Source organism: Helianthus annuus, chromosome 9 (genome assembly GCF_002127325.2).
Source record: "Helianthus annuus cultivar XRQ/B chromosome 9, HanXRQr2.0-SUNRISE, whole genome shotgun sequence".
Taxonomy (NCBI): Eukaryota; Viridiplantae; Streptophyta; class Magnoliopsida; order Asterales; family Asteraceae; genus Helianthus; species Helianthus annuus.
In genome coordinates this window covers 176723432-176739431 of record NC_035441.2, presented here as the reverse complement: position 1 = coordinate 176739431, position 16000 = coordinate 176723432, and the positions used below count along the sequence as shown (strand labels likewise).

Genomic DNA, 16000 nt, shown 5'->3' with positions numbered 1-16000 from the left:
AGCATAAAGTGGTGTAGTGAGGCATTATTCTAACCCCCATATTATTTTTAATGAAAAAAAAAAGCACACGAATTGATTGGTGTAGTGGGGCATTTTCAAAAAGTTGTCAGGACCCATGTGGCTAGCTCAAACTTGATTGGTGGGTCAAACCATTCCACAAACAATTTAAGCGTTTTAATTAAAACGCCGGCAACCAATTTTTCCAAAAAAAAACGCCCGGAAACGCCGGGTGTAATGGGATGGGGGGCGTTTTGGGGCGTTTTTTTTTCAATTTTTTTTAAAAAAAAACGCCCCACTACGGGTGGTCTTACTACCTATACAATTACACAATATCATTCTTGGTCTAGTAGTGTCTAATACCTCTTTGTTTGTCTATGGTAAGGCTCCTATCGATCCTAGTTTTGTGTTTATGTCAATGGTATTACTGTTACGAGGAGCTTTAGATCTTTTCTTTTGGAAGTCTTTATTAGGCAACTTCATTCTTAATTTGCTTTGCAAGTTTTGAGTAATTGTAACTATTTTATTGGTATTCTCTCATGATATAATCATCTTTATGTCACAAAGAATAAAAAAATTAATAAAAAGTACTTAAGATTGGCTGTAAAAGACATGCTATTATAAGAAATAAAAAGTTTCGCAGTTGAATTTTTTCTTGTTGTCTTAATTTTGTTCCATGACTTATCCATATATATGTTTCACTATGAAAAAGCCTATCTATGACTTTAAACAGATAAAATCATAGAACTAAACCATATAAAAGTTTGCCTATATTTGGTTTCGAGTTAAATGCTATTTTAGTCCCTGTGGTTTGAGTCATTTTGCCACTTTAGTCTAAAGGTTTCATTTTTTGCCTGTGGGTTCAAAAAGTTTTCACCGTTGTCATTTTAGTCCACTAGGTTAACTTCATCCATTTTTTCTGTTAACGAGAAGGGCAATTCGGTCATTTTATATGGCCAAATTGCCCTTCTAGTTAACAGAATTACATATAAAATGACCGAATTGCCCTTCTCGTTAACAGAAATATGAATGAAGTTAACACAATTGACTAAAATAGTAATGGTGGAACCTTTTTGGATCCACATACAAAAAATGAAACCTTTGGACTAAACTGTCAAAATTGCCCAAACTAAACATTTAACTCTTCGGTTTCGTTTCTAATTTTAAAAGCACTTTTCTACAGTCAACATGATCTATCTATACCTGAAAGTGAACCATTTTATATATATTTTTTGCCTTGCTGCAATCTCGTTGTAGTTTTATATTTTTAAATCGACCACATTTTAGCTTTATATTGGATTTTTAGTTCCAGCCTAATTATGGTTTATTAGCTTTATTTTGATTTATAGTTCCAGCCTAATTATGGTCTATTCTTTGTTGTCATTTCACATAGTTAATCAACCTCTCTTTTTGATCCTCACCATTGAGTATTTGAATTAGGGGGTATATTTGTAACAACATAATTCTAATACGGAGTTTAAGGGGTTGAGTTTGATTAAATGAGTACGGGCCAGTTTTGAGTTGGAACACAAACACATTTAGCTAACGGCTTGTCTCTGAGATTGACTCGGTGGATTTAGTGGTTGAAATCTAGGTGTGCAAATGAGCCGAGTTGAGCCCTAGCTCGACTAGGCTCAAGCTCGAGTTCATTTAACTTATAAAGCTCGTAGGCTGTTTTTAAATCTTGAGCTCGACTCGTTTAATTATTTTTCATAGTTTTATAAATAGTAACAATTATTATTTAAATATATATTTAATATATAAATTAAAAATTATATAAATAATGGGCCGTTTAGGTTTGCGAGTTGGCTAGAGCTTGATAAGTGAAGCTTAAACTCGTTTACTAAACAAACTTATTTTTTAAACTCGAGCTCACATAAGCTCAACTTGTTTCAAGCTTTTATTAGAGCCGAGCTTAAGTAGCTCAGTTCATTTACACGCTTGTTGAAAAGCTTAGAAGATAAAATAGAAATAAGCATAAACTTTTTTATATAAGTAATTATTTATACAGGGTCGGGATTTAGAGAAAACGGTAGAAAGTGTGAGAACGGTGAGAACGCTTATGGATCGTCCGATTAAAACAATCTATGGACTAGATTGACGCGGTGGCGTTTTCGTAAATAACATCAATTTTATTACGTGGACGCGCCTCATTAAGGGTAAAAAGGTCTTTACACTTCTATACCGAAACGCCATACTAATGAATAAAACGCCATTACGGACCAAAAGACATCCCTATATAAACAAAAACATCCCAGACACAAAACACATCCCTCAGAACCTGAAACGCCATATTTTCTACTATATACCATTCATCTAACAACGCCAAAATCCCCAAAACATCAAACACACCTACTCAAAGACGCCATATTTTCTACTATATACCATTCATCTTAGAAAACGCCAAAACACTCAAACATCAAAAATTCCAAAACATCGACGTTTTTTTCAGATACACTATTTCCTCGGTAAGACGCCAAACATGGCAAATATCGTTTCTTGTATATTCAAATATTGTTCGACGCCAAAGTTTCGAAGAATGCATTCTTCGCTAAGTTGCTGTGACTCAAATAACATTTTGCTGCATGAGATGAACAAATCATAAACAAAAAGATGCTGGTGTCAGACTTATGTCATTTTTTGTGTTTTAATATTGATGAATATTATAATGTCATGAAAAGACGAATGACACTGATGAGTTGTTTGAAGATACATATTCAAACAAAAAACTTATGTCATTTTTTCTTTCCAAACGGCCACAAAAACACAAGCATGGCTAAGCCAAACCGCCAACGAACATGATTCAAAGAAGAAAGAGACTGATGACAGTGAATATTTGGAAGATGAATTGTTTCTATTTTTATTTTTTTTAATTTTATTTTTCTGTTGTTTGTTATGTATTTTTCAAGTTAGAATAAAAAATACATTATATTAATAAAACGCCAAACAGTCATAATGCATGTGAAACGCCATAATGCAGTAAAACGCCAAAAACTCTCAAACTATAATGAAAGTAGTTTGTAGAAATATTAATAAAATCTAAAAATGAAAAAAAAAACGCCAAAACCTACTTAAAGCCATTAAAAAAACGCCAAACTTGTGAGATGGAAAGTCTTTGACCCTAAAAACTCATAAAAAGCTGAACAAAAAACAGTAAAAATACACAGTAACTGAAAAGACGGCTACTTTATTAATATCATTCATTATAAATAAAATCTCGCCTAAACTACGCGCCAAAAACATCCTATAAGAGAGACGTCTTTGCATAATAAACTAATCACAAACCAAAAACAAACGCCATATTCCCTATAAAACATTCACTTTAAAACGGCAAAAATAATAGTTAAAAAAGCCACAGATGCAGAACCTCGATTCTTCTATATCGAGTATTGATCTGAATGAAGTTTCATTGAATGGATTCTTCTCTGAGTTGGATATCTCTATAATCTTTTGCTGAATGAGATGGACAAATATTCAAGAAAAAGAGACTGATGACACTGATATGACATCATGTCACTTTGTTCTTCATGCATATATTGATGGCATGAAGAGATCAATACATTAGAGCAGACGTCGGTCTTCAACATGTTATCAAAAAAGTGTATATCCACCCACAATAAAGGATGCCACAAAAAATAAACATATTCTAAAGACGGTCGTTATGTAGGAAAATAAGGATCTACATAAGGTATTCAAAAACAGGTTCAAAACGTCAAAAAAGTTAAAGTAGAAGAGGCTGATGATAGTAAAGATTTAGATGAGAAATTAGATTATAATTTTTTTTTCATTTTCTATTGTTTGTTATCTAATTCTCTGTTGTTTATTATCTAATTATCTACTAATTTAAAAAAATTGAGTATAAAACGCCAAAAACTACAAACTCCAAAACGCCTGATAGTGTGAAAAACTGTGAGAACGGATGCTAGCGAAGCACGATGTTGCTATATAAAACGCCAAAAAACGCAAACAAGGTATTATTGGAAAAATCAACACTAATTGACAGATGAAAATTGAAAGAAACAATAATTGCTAAAACAGTAAATTGAAGAGACGGAATCATTATTGCGAAACATTTATTATATTAAAAGCCACTAAATGGAAAATTGAATTTATTTATCTTTTCAAAACGCCATAATTGCCTGTCACATTATAGGTCAGTATCCTACATGGCACAACACTTGATATAATAAAATCAAGAAAATTACTGATGTTTTTTACATTAAAGGAGTGTATCCTGATCTAAAAAACAATAAAAACGCCAAAACAATACTTAAAACGCCAAAATATTTACTATGATCCTGATCTAAAAACAATAAAAATGCCGCGTATTTATTAAACGCATAAAAATGGAAAGATGAAGTGACACACGTTTAAAAAAAGAAATATGAAAGGACAAAAAAACCCTTTCGCCTTTCTCTAAGCGGCGTGACACGTGTTGGGCCAGGAAGCGTTCTCACCGTTCTCACACTTTTGAGCGTTTTCTCCTGATCCCGTTCTATTTATACATATCTGTTAATTTTATAGTAAACTTGTAAATTTAGAACATTAACATCCAAAAACCCATATGACATGTTTTGATTGTTATCCTGTTCATATGATCCGAACGTTGTATCATATTTCCATGTAACATCCTTGCTTTAAATAAGTCTCACAATTTAATTCTACTTTAAGCACACTCTATTTATATTCACTATAATTTCTATTTTTCTTTTGATGTATATAATTAATGCCGTTTCCCATCAATTTTCCGTCCATTGAATTCCAAATAAAAGTTCAAATATCTCTTCTCATGATGAATTTAAAACTAAAAACACAATTATAGCAATCATTGAATAAACGGGAATTATTTGATATGATTTGATAACAAAAACAAATAAAAATGAATAAACGGAATTATTTGATAATAAAAACAAATAAAAATAGCAAAAACTAAAAACGGTATCATTTCAAATTCGATTTGAAAACTGATAGAAGAATAAATCGTTTTATTTGTTTGTTCCAGGCAGGCTACCGACCTGTTAAAGCTTCCTACCCCCTTCCCCACTCTCTCTCTCTCACACACTAACACACACCCCACCTCTTTCTCTCTCTAGAAACTCAACCATCTAAACGCGTCCGTGGGGGTAACTCTAACCCCCCATTTTCAATTTTGACTTGTGGGGCTCATATCTTTTCGAAATCAGCTTCAATTTTGAACTGGGTTTGAATCTTTTCAAGTCTTTTTCATGATTACATCGAATAATATTACCGTTAGGGTTTGATAAATTGTGGGTTTTTGTTTTCTTGATCAGTTTTGTTCTGGGTGTTTGATAAAGTTTCAATCTTGAACATGAAACGAAGTAAGTTAGACTGGTTTATGTCGTTAAGACAGAAACGATCGATTCAGTTTTTGATATGTTTAGGGGTTTTGTATCTTGTTATGGTGGGTTTAGAACTACCGTTTGTGTCGAAAATAGTTAGTCAAGAAGATGATTCTAGTGGTTTCTTCTTCACCGACAAGATTTCGAATAAACCTTACGTGTTGGATAGTGAAGAAGAGTTGCAAGAAAAAGAAGCTCCGATTCGGCCTCTAGATGTCCCGCAAATCGTTGCGAAAACCCCGTTGAATTCGAGGGGTTTGAGTAGGATTAGAAAGTTTGAATCTTTATCAAGTTTGAATTTTGATGTGAATAGTTTGAGTGGTGAACCTAAGGATGGGTTTGGGGATATTCAGAAGTCGGCAACCGAGGCGTTTTCGGTTGGGAAGAGGTTTTGGGAGGAGCTCGAATCGGGTAAACTTAAGTTGCCATCGGAGAACAGGAACAGGACATCGAATGAGAGTTGTCCGAATTCGATTACGTTGTCGGGGTCTGTGTTTCGATCGAAAGGAAACATTATTGTGCTGCCCTGTGGGATGACATTGGGATCACATATAACACTTGTGGGGAGGCCCAGAGAGGCTCACCCGGAGCAAGACCCGAAGATTTCGTTGTTGAAATCTGGTCAGTATTTGATGGTGTCACAGTTTATGATGGAGTTGCAGGGGTTAAAGACGGTTGATGGCGAAGACCCACCGAGGATTTTGCATTTTAATCCGAGGTTGAAGGGGGATTGGAGTGGGAAGCCTGTGATTGAACAGAATACTTGTTATCGGATGCAGTGGGGTTCGGCTCATCGATGTGAAGGATGGAAATCCAAGGCTGATGAAGAGACTGGTAAGTCCAATTGATAATATAGTGGTTACTGGTTACGCTTTTCGGTTTTGTTTCTTGCTTTAAACCATGATTTCGTTGCATACGTCGGTATGATTTGATTGAACTTTGTAAATATATTCTGATACGTCGATATAGTTCTTATAGCTAATTATTCGAGTTTCTTTTTTCTAGTTGATGGTCAGGTGAAATGTGAAAAATGGATCCGTGATGACGATGATCACTCAGAGGAGTCAAAATCGAGCTGGTGGTTAAACCGGCTCATAGGGAGGACCAAGAAGGTGTCTTTTGACTGGCCTTACCCTTTTGCGGAAGGGAAGCTATTTGTTTTAACTCTCAGTGCCGGATTAGAGGGTTATCATGTTAACGTTGACGGAAGGCATATTACTTCATTTCCTTATCGAACCGTAAGTTTACATTTTGAAAAACTTTACTTAATTTTAGAAAAAAAGGATATGTTTACCTGAAGTTGGTTGAAATCAATTGAATTGGTTTTAGGGTTTTGCACTGGAGGATGCGACGGGATTGGCTTTGAACGGAGACATTGATGTGAATGCTGTTTTTGCTGCTTCATTACCGTCAACACATCCTAGTTTTGCTCCTCAACGACACCTGGAAATGTCGGATAAATGGCGGGCTCCACCTCTTCCAGATGGGCCCATCGATATGTTCATTGGTGTTCTTTCAGCTGGGAATCATTTTGCCGAACGGATGGCTGTCAGGAAGTCCTGGATGCAGCATAATCTTATTAAATCTTCACATGTTGTTGCTCGTTTCTTTGTTGCATTGGTAAGCGAAAACACAATTAACACATTTATAAAATTATTATCGATGTTATATTTATAGATCCTAACGTCACACCGGTTGTTTTAACAGCATGCAAGAAAGGAAGTGAACATTGAATTAAAGAAAGAGGCGGAATTCTTTGGGGACATTGTGATTGTGCCGTATATGGATAATTATGATCTTGTTGTATTGAAAACCGTTGCAATATGTGAATACGGGGTGAGTTACTAATTCTTGTTGTATTGAAAACCGTTGCAATATGCTACTAGGTTACTTAATTTTGGATTTTTTTTGTTTTAATTTGTAAATCAGGTTCGTACAGCATCTGCCAAGTATATCATGAAGTGTGACGATGACACGTTTGTCAGAGTGGACGCTGTTTTAAACGAAGCAAAGAAAATAGGCGATGGCAAGAGCTTGTATGTTGGAAATATTAATTACTATCATAAGCCCCTACGATATGGTAAATGGTCCGTCACATATGAGGTATTGTTACCCTTCTCTTTTTTTATCAGTGTTGTAAGAATCGCTAGGTGCTAGTCGGTCGGTGGGGGTACCGACTAGAGATTAATCGGATTGGGATCTTATATGTATATACACACGTTTTTATATGCCATTTTTAAGTAGATGCGTTTTAACACCTTTATCGATCCATATTTTCAAGTAGATAAGATTAATTGCCGGAATTTATAGGTTTTGGCTGGAATCGCTAGACTGCCACCGATTTTTGGCCAGTTAGGACTAGATTTGACCACTGTTGACCGCCTACTGATTAATTTGCCGATTAGATAAAAATTACTTGGTGAAACTTCGACTAGCGATTAATTGGCGACTAATCGGGATATTTTCAAATTTCAACCATGGTTTTTCTTCATAACCATGCATTCGTTTCGCATACACGTTTTTATCATATTTATGCATAAATTTGCAGTCTCTAGTAAGCTAATTTGTCCTGTGCGACTGATCAATCACTTCTATCATGCAAAATATGCTTTCTGATCTTTGTAGAATCTTGAAGTATTTGATTCAATTACACAGAATCTAAATCTTATTTACATCATCAGGAATGGCCCGAAGAAGATTATCCACCATATGCAAACGGCCCAGGCTACATTCTATCATCAGACGTTGCTGATTTCATCGCAACCGAATTCGACAAACATAAACTGAAGCTATTCAAGATGGAAGACGTGAGCATGGGAATGTGGGTAGAACAATTTAACACCACAAAACGCGTGGAATACGTGCACAGTTTGAAGTTCTGCCAATTCGGTTGCATAGACGATTACTATACCGCACACTATCAATCTCCGAGACAAATGTTATGCATGTGGAACAAGTTACAGCTTTACGGCCGCCCTCAATGCTGCAACATGAGATGACGCTCGCCAACTTTTTTCTTTATGATCATGGCATATTAGGTTCGAGAAAAAGTGTGGGCCGATCAAGAAAGGTCTGTTAAGGATTCTTTGATTATTTTCGTTCTTTGTCTCCCCTTCTTTCTTAGATGGGTGTTACTGTTTGCTTTGATTATACATGTCCTGTGCACGGGGAAGTTTTGGTACGACGGGTCGTTGTAATTTACTGTAAAACATGTTGGATCTTAATCTAAGAAGTACATCTTTCCCCTTCCATGATCGAAATGGGTAATTTTAGTTACGGTGTTTAAAATTTTATTATAATGTCGTTTATGATCATAATATTCAGGGGCGGAACCAGGGCGTGGAGGTAATTTTCAGAGATCGCGATCACCAGAAAAATCTAATGTTTTTTCTTTTAAATATTAGTTTGATCCCTTAGGTGTAATCGGTAGAGAAGATTGCTTATTATGACCCGTACCCAATGTTAGAAAAATCGGGATTAATCGGCGACTAGTCGGCGATTAATCGTTAGTAAGTCGGCCACCGATTAATTTCAAGGAAATTGGTGAATTATTCACCAGTCAGCTGGAAATTGGCCCTAGTCGGCCGTAAATAGGCGATTTTGGCGAGATTCTGGTCAAATTCTGACTAGATTCTACCCAAAACTTGTAAATTCCAACGATTAATCCAGTATACTTAAAAAATGGGTAGATTAGAGGTTAATTACATATAAAAATCTCAATCCGATTGATCCTGATTAATCACGACTAATTCTGAATAATCGCTAGTCATTATCCCACCAGCTAACTAGCCTCTAGCGATTCTTATAACATGCCCATAACTGATAAAATTAGATTGTACTTTCATTCAAAAGGAAAATAAATATTTATAAATCACTTTCAGACATTAACACTCAACAGTAAGTGGGGACAATAATTGTGGTCCATAAGATTACAGAAATATAATACTTAGGAAAATTTGATGGCAATTTACTTGATAATACAATAATACAAGAGTAAGATGTCATGGAGCCTAGTAGCTCAACCCAATGAAAAGCAAGAGAAGCAACAACAAACTCTTGCATGAACCCTTCAACATGTTTGAACTCGAACCACGAGGTGAAGTTGGAGCTGGGGTCGAGCCCTCGGTCCTACTTTCATATGCGCATGTGTACCCACAACGGCTTGGAGGAACAATCCGATACACACCACTAGAAGATAACAAATATACATCCTTGTTATTATCTTGACCATACGAAAAAAGGTAACCCAATGTAGGAAGCTCACTCCCTGGTACAAGATCACACGGTACAGGAGAATCCTTAGCACAACCGAAAGTAACATTACTCGTCGTAAAATTCCCGCTATTTTCAGGTGTTTCTACCCCGGCCCACAAGTTATGCGCGTATAGATCTCCATACAAGTAACTGAAAACCACCAACATTCAACAAGTCAAAACATTTCATTGCAAGTCAAAAAATTTCATCAAAAGTCAAACTTTTGACTAGTTTACCTCCCGTATAAACACGGATCGGTTGTGGACCGATAAAAGAACCCGCCGGTGATTGAAGCCGAACCTTCATTCTTGTTTATATCTTTATGTTTGTATCCCATTACTGAGAAAATAGGATTTATGGAGCTTATAGATGTGTTTCCACCAGGACTTTTTTCGGGAGTGTAAATGGTGGTTCCTTCATAAACACGCCACCCGTAATTCCCGTTTTTTGTTATTATATCCACTTCTTCATAGTCATTCTTTGCGAAAAAGTGAGAAAGTTTTAGCCGGTTTATTAAGAAATGTAGTTATACTGGTTAAAGGAGAATGGTTTGTAACTTTTAATACCTGGCCTACATCTCCGCACATGAAATACGATGGTCTTTCTGAGTCAAAGCTGCAACGCCACGGGTTCTGTAATCCTAAGGCCCAGATTTCTGGCTGTAAATCTTTATCTTCGATATACGGATTGTCACTCGGGATAGAATAGTTTCCCCATAGTCCAAGACGAGTGACTTCTGATTCACCTGGATGTAAAGTTTAAGTTATGATAATCTGTAGTAAGCAAAATGTATAGTTTGACTTTTGAAGTCAAACTATTAACTTTGTTGTTTCTTAGTTGATGCTTATTTCTTATGACATTCAACACCATTTTGTTTGTTTCTGCTTCATTTTTAACATATTTTTTGTATTCCTTTTGAAATTTTTCAAACTCTATGATACCAATTTGAAGTCAAATGTTGGTCTGTTTGAACTGTTTGACTCAAATTTGAGTTCATAACCTGTGATATCACTTACTGGGTATGTTATCGACGTCAAATCTCATAATCTTGCCAAGCAAAGACTTCTTGTTCTGTGCAAAATTGTACGGATCACCTCCACCACCATCCCCCATCATGAAATACAAGTACCCATCGTTCGGTCCAAAAAGAATCTGCCCGGCGTGGTGAGACGTGAACGGAAGCCCCATTGTCAATATCCTCCTCACTTCCACCGGCGAAGCCGTTGGAATCTGTAAAAAAATCATGCATCAGAAGACGATGTTTCAACATAACAAACAAACGTACCCAGTATGATATTGGTAGGGTCTGAGACCCTAGATCCTACCACTAGAAAACTTTATTTTTACATCGTTTAGTAATCCAGATAACATAAAATATAGCTAAGATAAGCAGAGAAAATAACACACAAAAATACTAATGATGAAAGCTATAAGCTACCACTACCTCTAACATACAGTGATGCGTAAATCGTGTCTTATCGTGTTTAACAGGTCTCTGACGACGTGAATAACACAAGTATTAAACATGAACACAACTTGTTTAACTACTTTATATCATGTCTATAACACAGTTGTATGTTTTATGTACCAGGAAGAAGAAATGATGGATCCTGGCCTGCTAATTATATTTATTTTTAAAAAGGTAAAAAATAACGTAGTGTATTTTTCAGTAAACAGGTCTTATACAGGTGACCTATTCCCATCCCTAGGTAAAAATATTGCGATATAATCTTAAATAACTTACGATAGATGCCCGAGAGGATGACGAAACATTAGCCGAGTATTCCGCCACGACACTTTGATACTGGCACGGCTGAGCTGCACTATCCGAAGTCAGCTTCGAAGGATCACAATTCACATCCGAATTACAAGCACACCTTCCAGCACAACTTGGTGTTCGCGTCTTATCACAATTAAACGAGGCGAAAAACCGCCCGTTTTGTGCAAAGTTAGGGTGCAAAGCGATGGACATCAACCCGAACTGAGTATCAAAATGAACCTGATCAGTCAAATCAAGAAACGGGTTGGACTCATCAAGTTCCAACCCGCGTCCTGACCCGACTTCAGGAATCGTTGCCAACCAGACTTGACCTTTCTGGTTGGAGAAAAACGCGCGGTTTGAACCATCTGTATGAGCCACCATGTCAAGATAAGAGCCATTGGCTATCTTTTCCAAACACATGCCGGTTGGGGGAGATTTTGTGCTGTTTGTAGTGATGTTTAGGCTGACTTTCTTGCCATCGAAACAAACGGAATTGTTGACGGATGGTCCGCCAATTATGTTACAGAAATCGGATCTTGATTGCCAGATGTCAGTGAGTTTGTTGCTGGAGTTTGTTGGTGTGGGAGCTTCACCTTGTGATGATGGTGAGAATGGTGAATTTGTTATGGATACATTTTGACATGTATCCCATACTGTTTCACAATAATTGTTGGTTGATGAAACTGTTGAGTTGCATAGAACAGGAACTTGTCTGGCAACGGTTTTGATTGTAAACAGTTCTGCTGAGAATGGATCACATCTCTGAAAATAAACAAAAATAAAAATAAAAATAAAAATAAAAATAAAGAAATTTGAAGATGAAAAGATATGTTTTTTACATATGGGATTGAGTGTAATCTGCTAATCAAGAAATAAAAATCACTATCTTTCTTATAAAAATCAACTAATCTAGAAATAAAAATCACAACTTTCTTACAAAAACTAACTAATCTTGAAATAACAATCACAACCTTTCTTATAAAAATCAACTAATCTTGAAATAAAAATCACAACTTTTATATAAAAATCAACAAATCTTGAAATAAAGATCACAACATTCTTGAAATGAAGTTTAATCTTTCTTGAAATAAAAAAACACAACTTCCATATAAATCAACTAATCTTGAAATAAAGATCACAACTTTCTTTCAAAAATTAACTATTCTTGAAATAAAAATCACTATCTTTCTTATAAAAATCAACTAATCTTGAAATAAAAATCACAAGTTTCTTACAAAAACTAACTAAGCTTGAAATAACAATCACAACCTGTCTTATAAAAATCAACTATCTTGAAATAAAAATCACAACTTTTATATAAAAATCAACAAATCTTGAAATAAAGATCACAACATTCTTGAAATGAAGTTTAATCTTTCTTGAAATAAAAAACACAACTTCCATATGAATCAACTAATCTTGAAATAAAAATCACAACTTTCTTTCAAAAGTTAACTATTCTTGAAATAAAAATCACTATCTTTCTTATAAAAATCAACTAATCTTGAAATAAAAATCACAATTTTCTTGAAATCAAGTTTCATGAATCATTGCTATATAATTCATACCGAACAGAGGATGGATTTGAGAACAGAAGCACAGGCAGGTTGAGATACATTCATGGATTCAAACTGCTTCCGAATATTCGAGTCATCGGTAGAATCGCAGCATGAACTGCCATTGTAATTACAGAAAGTCAGAGGAGTCTTGTGTGTAACTGGTGCACCTGTCACAACCAATTCAAGATTCATTAAACACACAAATAAAATCATCAAAAAGGAAATTAAAAATGGTGTTGATGAAACTTTTATAAAAAAAAAAATAAAACTTACTTAAATCTGTACACAATGGAAGTGAAAGAGCAGGACTAATGAGAAGCAGAAACAATGTTAGAGATAATAATAATAAGATGTTCATCTTCATCATATCATGAAATGAGCTTGCAGCTATAATAGAAACAAAAAGCTTCTTAATTTATCTTGTTCATGGAACCCTGATGAGCCATTTGACTTTTGACCAATGAAAACAGAAAGATAAAGATGTGAGGGTGATGGTGATGGCATCAAAAGTTGAATCATGCAGGGAGTGTTCATAGTTGACTTTGCAATTGATTCTAGATTAAACTTCATGTCTGGTAGTTGGTATGGTTGCAAAGTTTCTTTGTTTGTCTTTTTGACCATTGTTTATCATTTAATTTTTGTCATAAATACATATCGGTTCTTATAAAAGAGGTGATAGCTTGAAACAATGGGAAGTGTGAAAAAACAAAGGATTAGTGTTTCTGAAAGATCTTGGTTGGTTTTTTTGAGTCCTGTGACAGCTTTTATCGGCTCATGTTTACATATGGATGACATTACACCCAACTTGCAACTTTTTTTATTTTATAATAATTGATTAGATAAAGAAAAGGATGATGGGTATTAAATATTAACGAATACCGGCAATATTCAACTTGAAGGAGACATTATTCATAAAGAAAAACGGTGAGTTGTGATCGTGCAATAATTTCTACTTTTCTGTGTAAAATCCATCTTTAGAATTTATATCAATGTAACTTTTCGTCAAAACATAGAAATTAGTTGAGTTATTTTTTTTAAATATCTATATCTAAAGAAAATTATTAGAATATACCTTTATATTTATAAAACAACTAGTAAATTGGTAGCATAACATAGTTTGAATATTTAATGGAAAGAAATAGAAGAGAAAAGAAAACCAAAGTAAACCCTTTAGTAGGGGTTTGTACAAGTCTACTTTGACAAGCTACTTAAAGTGACAATCTTATGTTGTTCTCCTACTTAAAATGTATTACCTAAATCTATAAAAACTATTAGGGCAATAGTTGTTGAATGAGACCGGTGGAAAAAGACGGTTGACCTTTTTTTTTCCTTGTTGCCTTTATAAATTACGGGCTTACATGGGTAGCAAAGGATATAGTGTCAGCCATCTGTTTGGTACTCCTCTATTGGCCCAATAAATTTACAATTTTATTCCGTTTTAAAATTACGATTTTGCCATCAGTTCAAAATTATGTTTCTACCCCTACTTAAAAATAAATTTACGCTTTTGCTCCAAGCTAAAAACTCCAATTTTGCCTTTAGTTGAAAATTACGATTTTGCCCCGTTTCAATTTACAGTTTTGCCAATAGTTTTTTTCTCCCAGCCAAGTTACGATTTTGCCCTCAACTTAAATTTACATTTTCTCTATCGTTTTTGTTTGTTTTCCTGGTTAAATTTCAATTTTGCCCCCAGTATAAAATTACAATCATGTCATCTCATTATTTTAGTTTTTTTTTTTAAACTGTGGTAACGTTTTGTTTTAATTGGTTGACTCGGTGTAATTTTTATTCGTGTCAGGCGGCTGCCTGACGCACGTTCATTTGTCCTGAAAAATTATAATTTTTCCCCTAGTTTAAAATTTAGTTTTTCCATCTTTTTTTAGCAAAAATATGAGAGAGAGAAAAATCAGCTTAGTGCCCCGCAACACGGGCGCGGGGCAAACACTAGTTATAAACATACATCATAGACTACAGATTTTGTATATATAACATGCACATGATTTAGTTTTGAAGTCATTCAAAGGACCTCAAACTGGATATTGTATACATGAAACTAGAGTAAACTTCCGTTTTGCTCCCTGTGGTTTTGTCATTTTAACGGTGTTGCCCCAAACCTTTAAAAATAGTCATTTTCATCCAATAGTTTGCTATGTTTTTTCCATTTTACTCCCCGCGTCTAACTCCATCCAAATTGTCTGTTTTTCCATTTTGCTCCCCGTAGGGAGCAAAATGGAAAAACCTTACCAAACTATTGAAGGAAAATGGCTATTTTTAAAGGTTTGGGGCAAAACCGTTAAAATGACCAAACCACAGGGAGTAAAACGAAAGTTTACTCAACTATGTAGTAAACGTAGTCGTGCTCTAGCCTTTTAAAAAGGTGATAACAGCCATAGTGACAAAGTGCAACATGAAGATAATGTTTGACCACTGATCACTACCGAGGGCTAGGCAATTTCAAAACCATCTCAACTTGAGCACAAAACTTTTTGTACACCCAACTCAATCCATCAACCCATATTGAAATGACAAGGGTGTAAACGAACCGAACATTTTAAACAAACCGTTTGTGAACTGTTTGGCGGGAAGTTTGTTTGTGTTCGTTCATTTAACAAACGAACGAACATAAACAAAAGGCATATTCGTTAAATTGTGAACGTTTATTATGTTTATGCGTATCATGCCAACTCGTGGCTTTGCTTTAACTTTTTTTTTTTTGGTATATGTTCTTTTGTGATCGTGATTATAGTGAATCACATATGTTTGTTCATACTTCATGGCGCTATAATATACGTGCAAGATTTGTAATTTGAGCTATAAATGAACCAAACTGAGCGGCGTTTAGCATTAAACTTGTTCATTAACACATAACTCAATAAAAATTCTTGTTCGTAAATACAACCATATCTTATAAAACATAAAAATGAATATAGTTGGACTTGGTTTGTTTTTATCAATAAGAAAACCCAGCTACCAAAACTTAAACATGAAACCCACTAAGAACAAACATGTGTTGACTTCTAAGTTTTATGAATAAAGATTCCCACCTATAACACCAGAAAACTCCCTTG

The 16000-nt window shown here is 34.9% G+C and overlaps 2 protein-coding genes across 2 annotated transcripts; one reads left to right on the top strand and one right to left on the bottom strand.

Moving 5' to 3' along the window:
* The first annotated feature begins 4985 nt into the window (after positions 1-4985).
* On the top strand, positions 4986-8617 carry LOC110879748 (hydroxyproline O-galactosyltransferase GALT6). The gene is made up of 6 exons (XM_022128269.2): positions 4986-6191; positions 6363-6595; positions 6687-6977; positions 7065-7193; positions 7287-7460; positions 8039-8617. Exons 1-6 carry the CDS (start codon positions 5327-5329, stop codon positions 8354-8356), a joined length of 2010 nt encoding a protein of 669 aa, XP_021983961.1. The 5' UTR covers positions 4986-5326; the 3' UTR covers positions 8357-8617.
* A 579-nt stretch (positions 8618-9196) lies between these two features.
* Positions 9197-13666, bottom strand: LOC110879747 (HIPL1 protein). Its single transcript, XM_022128267.2, has 7 exons — positions 13206-13666; positions 12942-13099; positions 11356-12135; positions 10628-10841; positions 10178-10356; positions 9848-10089; positions 9197-9761 (listed from the first exon to the last, which is right to left on the bottom strand). The coding sequence occupies exons 1-7, from the start codon at positions 13297-13299 to the stop codon at positions 9368-9370; spliced, it is 2061 nt and encodes a 686-aa protein (XP_021983959.1). The 5' UTR covers positions 13300-13666; the 3' UTR covers positions 9197-9367.
* Positions 13667-16000: the final 2334 nt, after the last annotated feature.